Source organism: Gopherus evgoodei, chromosome 4 (genome assembly GCF_007399415.2).
Source record: "Gopherus evgoodei ecotype Sinaloan lineage chromosome 4, rGopEvg1_v1.p, whole genome shotgun sequence".
NCBI lineage: Eukaryota > Metazoa > Chordata > Testudines > Testudinidae > Gopherus > Gopherus evgoodei.
This window is the reverse complement of record NC_044325.1, coordinates 152,908,342-152,916,725: the sequence shown is the minus strand read 5'-3', so window position 1 is coordinate 152,916,725 and position 8,384 is coordinate 152,908,342. Positions and strand designations below refer to the sequence as shown.

General features: G+C 53.1%; 1 protein-coding gene across 2 annotated transcripts; it reads right to left on the bottom strand.

Annotated features, from left to right (window-relative positions):
* Position 1: 1 nt before the first annotated feature.
* CCDC189 (coiled-coil domain containing 189) lies at positions 2 to 8,092 on the bottom strand. Of its 2 annotated transcripts, none has more exons than XM_030562546.1 (9): positions 7,956 to 8,092; positions 4,033 to 4,064; positions 2,258 to 2,323; positions 1,852 to 2,021; positions 1,454 to 1,524; positions 1,188 to 1,304; positions 892 to 955; positions 419 to 502; positions 2 to 216 (listed from the first exon to the last, which is right to left on the bottom strand). In XM_030562546.1, the coding sequence occupies exons 1-9, from the start codon at positions 7,980 to 7,982 to the stop codon at positions 38 to 40; spliced, it is 810 nt and encodes a 269-aa protein (XP_030418406.1). In that variant the 5' UTR covers positions 7,983 to 8,092; the 3' UTR covers positions 2 to 37. The 2 variants fall into 2 exon arrangements, with proteins under 2 accessions (XP_030418406.1, XP_030418405.1); XM_030562545.1 differs by having other exon boundaries at positions 419 to 505; positions 7,956 to 8,089.
* Between the last annotated feature and the right edge of the window lie 292 nt (positions 8,093 to 8,384).

The following is an 8,384-nucleotide window of genomic DNA, read 5'->3' as shown; positions in this document are numbered from 1 at the left end:
GTAAAATCGCAGTCCTTTATTGCCTTCCTCTCTCCCCTCACTTCCGGTGGCCCCGGCCGCCCCCCTTGGGGGAGTTGGGCACCTTCTCCAGCAGGGCTAGCTTGGTGTTGAACTGCTCCTCGCTCGCCCGTAGCTGCTCCTCCACCTCCAGCCGCAGCTGGGCCAGCTCCTGGGAGAGTTGAGCAGAGATGTATTCCCGCAGTAGGGCCCTGGGGCCTGCAGAGGAGAGTGGGGTGAAGAGAGTAGCCAACCAGCTCCCCCACCCTGGGGCTGGAGCAGGGCTAGTGCCCCCTAGAAGGAAAAGGCCTGGGTCCCATTCCCCATCCCCACCCTGGGGCTTGCCTGCAGGCCCCGCTTGCCTCCCAGGGGGAAAGGCCCCATATCTCGTTCATTCCTCGAGGCAACGGTGGTCTCTTACTCTCCCTGGGGGCTGTGGTTCCACTGTCGGCTTCTTCCTCTTGCGCTGGGGGCACAGGCACCATAACACTCTCAGCCAGTTCTCCTGCTGGGGGGTGAAGACATTGGCTAATCAGGGTGGGGCTTGGCTTCATCGGCTGGATGCTCCACCTTCCTGTGCCCCCTAAAGCCCCCTCCTGCCTTCTGTGGTGCCTGGGAGCTTGTCCCACCCAGCACCCTCAGGTGCCCCACTCTGTTGGGATCAAAAAGCCTGTGTCTGGCTGGGAATTGCCATCCTGTTAGAGCATTTTCACCTTGGCTCCAAGGCCCCAGGGCTTGCTCTTGGTCAGCAGCTGAAAGGAGAAGCCCCAATCATCTCCCCCCCCCCCCACCTCCCAACCAAACCCCTCCCATGGGTACAAAGGAGGGTAAACTCCCCTGAGTTCACCCACGTGGCCGAGAGTTTTGGGGGTTCAGTGAGCACCAGCCACTCACTCAGCTCGGCCGCAGGCTCCGGCACTGGCATTCCCACGTAGGACAGCGATATGTCCAGCCGGACCTGCAAGGTGAGAAAACAGGGCAGTCCTGGAAGCTGCAGGGGCTGAGGCAGGTGTAGGGCTGGGCATGCCTGCCCTCTGCTAGCTGCCCTGTGTGGGTGGAGGACTTGGGAAGGGGGCCTGTGGGCAGCTAACCCAGGCGGGTGGTGGTGCAGGCCAGGTCCCCGGGCGGTGCTGGGCATGGCTGACACTGGAGCTGCCATTCCCCATGGGATTCCCCAGGGGGTGCCATACCTGGGGTGTGAAGGTGTATTTGTACAGCTTGAAGTGGCGGAAGTAGGTGTTCACCACGTAGTCGCTCATGAGTGCCAGCTGCTCCTGGCTGAAGAGGTCGATGCTGAATGGAGGCCGCTGCGGGGGGAGGGGAGGAGGGGGGAGGGTGAGACAGGAGATGGGCAGGGGCTCCCCACCCCAGACTCATCCCTCTAACTGGGCCCTGCTGTATGGGGGCTGGCAGCAGCCGGAGGCCCTGGCTGGGGCTGGCCCTCCCCGGGGCTCACCCGCACGGCGTGGCAGAAGAGCAGCTCGGTGAAGTAGCGGTAACATTCCTCCACATTGGGCAGTGGTGTCTCTGCGGGAGCAGACACGAGTGTGAGGGACCTGTGCCCCCTATGACCACACCCATCCTGCAAGCTCCTCCCCAACAACCACACCGTCTTCCAGGCTCCTCCCCTTCCTTCCCGTGGCCACCCCCACCGCCTCTCTCCACAGCCACGTCCGACCTCCAGGCTCCTCCTGAGAGCCCCAGCCACCTTGTAGGCTCCTCCCCCTCCCTGTGCCCATCCCAACTCAAGGACGGTCCTCCCCTAGGACTCATCCCCTTTCTTCAGGCCCCCAACCAGTCCCTGACTCCCTCCTCCCCCTGATGCCGGTGCCTCTCTTCAGCCCCCTCTCTTACCCACACAGGCCTCGTGGATGTCTTTGACGATGGCGAAGAAGGTGGAGCTTTGCTCTCGGGTGAAGCTGTGCTCCCGGCTGAACTGCACTGTGTAGAAGTAGAGATCCAGCAAGATGGCGGCCCGTGGGTCCGATTCCCAGCCCTGCAGCTGGAACAGCTCTGCCAGCACCCTGTGGAGAGGGGACCATTGACGGCAGGGGTGAGGTGTCTCCCCACCCAGGGGCCCCCTCCAGGGTGCGGGGCCCACGGGAGGACCTGAAAGTACAGAGGGGCTGGTAGGGAGTGCTCTTCCTACCATGGAAGGATAATAGGGGAGACCCCAAGTCTAGGTGCAGGGGGTGGAGGTTTCTCCCCAGGCCTGGGGGGCACTGACCCAGAGTCTTCCCTCAGTCCTAAAACAAGTTACCTCTTCAGCTCGTCTGTGGTCTGCGCCATGTCGATGAGGTCCATGGAGTGAACATCCAGGTACTTCCTGCACCAGGGAGAGGGACCCCAATGCCGTGAACAAGCATCATTTGAAGCCCCAGCACGGGCTCAACAGCCCGCTGGGGAACATCGACAAGAGACCATCAATTAATATGGCAGGATCAGGAGATACTTTGGGTCTCCCAGCTGAGCCGGTTCTGCCATTCCCAAGTACTGCACCAACAATATCCCCTCCCTGCTCTAGCTCCAGGGCGTTCCCATTACCTGCGTTTAAGGACATAGTTGGTCCCAGGTGCTGGGTGCACGAGAGACTCCAGAATTGATGTGGAGATAGGTTCACCTGACCAGCTGTAGCCTGGTATGTACCCTGGGCCAAAAGGCTGTCCCTAAGTTACATTGCCTGTGCCAGGCCTGGAACCCTAGCCAAGGGGGTAGTGTGGGGGTGGGCAAACTTTTTGGCCTGAGGGCCACATTGGGGTTCCGAAACTGTATGGAGGGCCAAGTAGGGAAGGCTGTGCCTCCCCAAACAGCCTGGCCCCTGCCCCCATCCGCCCCCCTCACATCTCCTGTCCCCCTCAGAACTGCCCTTGCTCCTTGTCCCCTGACTGCCCCCTCCCGGGATCCCCTGTCCCTAACCCTTCCTCTAGGATCCCCACATCTATCCAACCACCTCCTGCTCCTCCCTGTCCCCTGACTGGCTCCCCAGGACCCCCTGCCCCTTATCCAGCTCCCCTGCTCCCCACTCCCTTACCACGCCGCTCAGAGCACCAGGACTGGCAGCTGCGCCACCCAGCTGGAGCCAGCCACACCACTGCGCAGCCTAGAGCACTGGGGCAGGCTGGAGGTTCTCGCAGCCACGCTGCCTGGCAGGAGCTCAGCCCCGCTGCCCGGAGCGCTAGCGATAGGGTGAGCTGAGGATGTGAGGGGAGGGGACATCAGGGGAAGGGCTGGGGGCTAGCCTCCCCGGCCGGGAGCTCAAGGGCCTCGCAGGACAGATGTGGCCCGCCAGCCATAGTTTGCCCACCTCTGGGGTAGTGCCTTGCAAACCATTACAAACTCAACACGCGATCTACGGAGCACTATCCTTGTGTCCCAACATACAACCCTTTGGCTACAAGTAGGTAGTAGGTTAAATGGCCTTTCCAGAACTGAGCTTTGGGGTAAATCCCATCAGCTGAGAAACATGTCAGCTCCCGGGAAGCTTGGTTCTCTAGAGCAGTGCTCGGAGCCAAACAACGCGTAGGGGCGAGACGGAAGAGCAGAAGCCTGGCACGGCGCCTCGGCCGACCAGGCAGCTAAAGAGCGGGAACGTTTCAGAGAAAAGGGACCTCGGACAAATTTGAAAAGATCTGGTCTGACTTTTTAGACCCCTTTGATTAATTCCTAGCAGATGGAAACCAGCGTGGCATTCTCCTTTCCTCGCCCTTCCCGTTGCTTTCTTTTTTTGTTATTTTGTCTTGTTTGTTCTCCACCTACTTCTGGGAGCAATCAATAAGATGCACATGACATAACTATCAGACGCTGCATCTCGCGTTGGGCAGCCGGGTAGCAGCCACACAGCGACAGCACATGGGGTGGTTTGCATGGCACTGAGATGCAGCTGCCTCGGGGGTGGAGAGATTGGTAAGAGCCATGTAGAGATGCTGCCTGGGGATGGCTTGCCTGGCGCTGAGATGAAGGTGCCTCTGGCTGGGTAACAGCCACACAGTGATGTGCCCAGAGTGCCTCCTTTGGAGGGGGATGGTTGCTACTCACCACATGCAGATCCTGGCTTCATGGCACTGGGGCTGAAAGAGAGAGCGGTGTGGGGAGTCAGTGACTATGATGGGAATGGGATGGGGCCAAGACACTGGGGTGGGGGGAATGACAGGTCCCACATGCCCCACCCTGAGAGGGGTAGCCTGGCCAGTGGCCATAAGAATTAGCTGGTTGAGGTTCCTAAGAGGTTAGTAAAAGTGCTGAATAGTTTTATTAATATCAGATGATCAGAATCCAACAGACAATTTGCCCATGTGTAATGAGGAATATCATGAGCCAACCAACAATGTACTCAACATCAGTGAGGAGACAATCAGCTGGCAGGAGGTGATGAATATTCATGAGGTGATCAGCAATATGATTAATATTCATGAGGACCATGATTACTCAGCTGTGGATGCTGACTTTTCATGAGACACGCTTACATGTACAGTCTATATATGTACAAGAACCTACATTACAAAACAGAATTTCCCTCCTGACATTTTGAAATTTGTTTTTGTGCTGAATTGGAACAAAAAGCTGAAATTTCTTGGGGAATTTTTTAAAAATTGCACTTTGGAACCATCAAAACGTTTCATTTTGATAATGTGGAACTGCCTACTTTTGACAATGTCAAAATGTTTTATTTTGATAATAATAATACCACCAATTTCTTAGCGCTTTTCCTCAATAATTTCCAAGCACTCCAGAATCTTGAATTGGATGCAGAGTAGTTGGAAGTGTGTTAGTCCCAGGATATTAGAGAGACCAGGTAGGTGAGGTAATATCTTTTATTGGACTAACTTCTGTTGGTGAGAGAGAGAAGCTTTCAGGCTACACAGAGCTCTTCTTCTTCAGGTCTGAGAAAGGTACTTCAAGTGTCATCGCTCTATTTATGCTAAGCAGTCTGTTCCACCTTGCATTTAGTGGGTGCTGCAAGGCAGAGGTCCTGAGCTTCCCCCCCCCCTCGAAAAAAAATCTGGCAGGTGAAGAAGGGGGATGGGGCTCTGGGTGCTGCACTTTAATGGTAAAAGTGCTGTATATTGGCCATCCCTGTATCATAGTGTCCGTAGCATTGACATTCCTGCAGTAATTAGTGGTTTTAAAGCTGTGGAAATTCAGTAGGAAGTAATTAGGTAATGCTGGGTTTGGATATTCAGAGCGTGATCAAGGTAAATGAGGCGATGAATATTCAGGAGATGATTCATATTAAGGAGATGATGAAGGGGTGAATAGTCATGTTGAATTATTATTAATGAGCGATGACAATTAAAATGATTGGTGATGCCTCGATCGAGACTGATCTCTACCATGGATTTACATATGGGTCCTGAGATGACTCAGGAGTCCAATGCTAGAACCACAAATCCGCCTGCAGTAGGTACAGACATTTCGTGGCAGGCCAGCTGCCTGTTGGGAGAAAGTTCTTTCTTTTTCCTTCCTTCTCTCTCTCTTTTCAACTCTGAGGGAAAGGCATTTATCCTCAAACTGGGCCACTGCCTGATGGAGGATATGGCACCATTGGGGTTGGTTGGTGGCTTGCTCCTCCCAGTTTGTGATGTCCACGTCAATTTTCTTAAGATAAGCTTTCAGGGCATCTTTGTAGTGTTTCCTCTGACCACCACGGGATCTCTGACCATAGGCGAGCTGAGAGCAGAGGACTTGTTTTGGGAGGGAGAGTCTGGCCTCCGCATACAATGTCCAGTCCAGTGAAGTTGATGCAGGAGGATCATTGCTTCAATGCTGGTGACATTGGTTTCGGCGAGGATGCTGGCATTAGTGCGGCGATCTTGCCACTTGATGCAAAGGATCTTCCGGAGGCATCGTTGGTGGTTCCTCTCCAGACGCTTGAGGTGCTGTTGATAGGTCACCCAGGTTTCGCATTCATAGAGGAGTACTGAAACAACAAATGTCTTATAGACCTGGATCTTGGTGTCCACGATCCGTGAAAATGTGTTGGAACAATTTCCCAAAGGAAGCACTTGCACACTGGATCCTGTGCTGGATCTCACTGTTGATTTAAATTTAAACCACTGTCGGTGGTTAGCTGCTGGTGTGTGCCAAATAGTGTTGGCTACTATTGCTCCCTTGTGCCCTCCTGTTGGTCTGTCTGGCTCCATCTGGTGTCTTGTTTTACGCAGGGATTGTCAGCTCTTCAGGGCAGGGACTGTCTCTTTGTTCTGTCTCTCTACAGTGCCTAGGACAATGGGGTCCTCCGGGGCTGGGACTGGGGCTTCTAGGTGCTACTGTAATGTAACACACCGAATAAATAATGTACAGCCCCTAGCACAAGGGGGTCCTGGTACATGGCAGGGACAGCTATGGTGATAATAATCCGATCATGTACAGGGACTAAAAGAACAGGAGTACTTGTGACACCTTAGAGACTAACAAATTTATTTCAGCATGAGCTTCGTGAGCTACAGCTCACTTCTTCGGATGCATAGAATGGAACACGCAAACAGGAGATATTTATACATACAGAGAACATGAAAAGGTGGAAGTATGCATACCAACAGGAAGAGTCTAATCAATTGAGATGAGCTATCATCAGCAGGAGAAAAAAAACTTTTGAAGTGATAATTAAGATGACCCATAGAAGATGTGAGGAGAACTTAACATAGGGAAATAGACTCAATTAGTGTAATGACCTAACCATTCCCAGTCTCTGTTTAGGCCTGAGTTAATTGTATCTAAGTTGCATATTAATTCGAGTTCAGCAGTCTCTCTTTGGAGTCTGTTTTTTGAAGTTTTGTTGTTGCAAAATTGCCACCTTCAAGTCTGTCACTGAGTGGTTAGAGAGGTTGAAGAGTTCTCCCACTGGTTTTTGAATGTTATGATTCCTGATGCCAGATTTGTGTCCATTTATTCTTTTGTGCAGAGACTGTGTGGCAAATGAATGAGGAGCTGCAGCGAGTTAACGAATGTCCACAATGGATGGGGTGATGAATATCTACAAGTCAATGCTCGTCAGCAAAATCACCACCAGCATTTCTGCAAGTCGGTGGAGAATATTTACATGCTCATAAATATTCATAGTGGCTGCATGGGGGGGTGCTTACACTCACCTAGTGAGGGCTATTTCCCTGGAGAGGGATGACCCTCAAATGCTAATCAGATGCTACAATCACGAGCTGATGACTATTCTCTCTGTACTGGGCTATCTTGATTATCACTTCAAAAGTTGTTTTTTTTCCCCTTACTTAATTGGCCTCTGAGTTGGAAAGGCAACTCCGACCTTTTCATGCTCTCTGTATGTGTATATATCTCTCCTCAATATATGTTCCAGGCCGTGCATCCGAAGAAGTGGGCTGTAGCCCAGGAAAGCTCATGCTGAAATAAATGTGTTGGTCTCTAAGGACTCCTGTTCTCATTGCAGACACAGAGGAACCGGCTGCTGCTCTGATACCTTTCATGAGCTGTCGATTCCGGCAGCGTCTGAGTCTCCCATCAGAACTGGGCCGCGGTGGAGGGTTGAACTGACTTTAGGTGAACACTAATTAGTTGAGCAATTAATACCAATTAGCATGTGTACATTAATTAAATCTCGCATGCTAATTAGCCAATGAGTTAATTAGACGGCACATATTGTTGCCTATTGATTGGGCCGTGCGTGTTAATAGGCTGGCTCGTACTAATCAGCTGATCTATGTTAATTGGGTGACTGTTAACGAGCTCATTAACGTGAGTTATTAGCTATGAAAATTGATGGCGATGAATATGAATTAACCGACGCATATGAATCGCCTGGCGGGTGGTTAACGAGTCCGCGCATATTCATGAGTTAATTAATATTAATGAGCCGACAGCGGGACCGTTCCCAAGGTCATGCATATTCATGAGATGATCGCAGGGCCGCGGCCCCACCTCACGGACGGGTCTTCGCGGCGCGGTTGCCATGGCAGCAGCGTAGTCCCCGCCCCGCGGGCCCCGCTCACCTGCTTCAGGCCGCCCCCCGGCCCCATCGTTGCGGCGGTGCCGGCTTCCCCGATTACTCGGGACACGTCGCCACGGCAACCCCCACTCCGCCAATCAGAGAGGGTATCGAGGCCGAAACCAATCGGAGAAAGATTCACTCTACGGGTGAGAGTTCATCAGCCAATCGCTGAGGTTGTCTTTGTCCAGCCAATCACACGGTGTATCTCTCCTGGGCCACGAACGCGTCTTAATTCCTTCAGCCAATCAAAAAAAGCCTTTTCGGCTCAGCGGTCTTAGGCCAATCAGCGCATGTCTCTCTTTGAGGGCTGCCTTCCACCTCTTTCACTTCTCAGCCAATCCCCAGCCGGTCTCTAACATCAGCCAATCTTCGGCCTGGACACTGGTCGTCTAATCCCGCCCCTCCCTGGTCTCATCCAATGGGAGAAGAA

What these genes read in the sequence shown, in the direction of transcription:
- CCDC189 (XM_030562545.1), bottom strand. Translation starts at nt 7,982, where the DNA reads ATGGGGCCGGGGGGCGGCCTGAAGCAG. An exon ending in TCTTCTGCCACGCCGTGCGG is followed by an intron (nt 1,305 to 1,453) that starts GTGAGCCCCGGG and finishes CTCCCCCCGCAG; the next exon opens with CGGCCTCCATTCAGCATCGA. An exon ending in AACCACAGCCCCCAGGGAGA is followed by an intron (nt 217 to 418) that starts GTAAGAGACCAC and finishes TCTCCTCTGCAG; the next exon opens with GCCCCAGGGCCCTACTGCGG.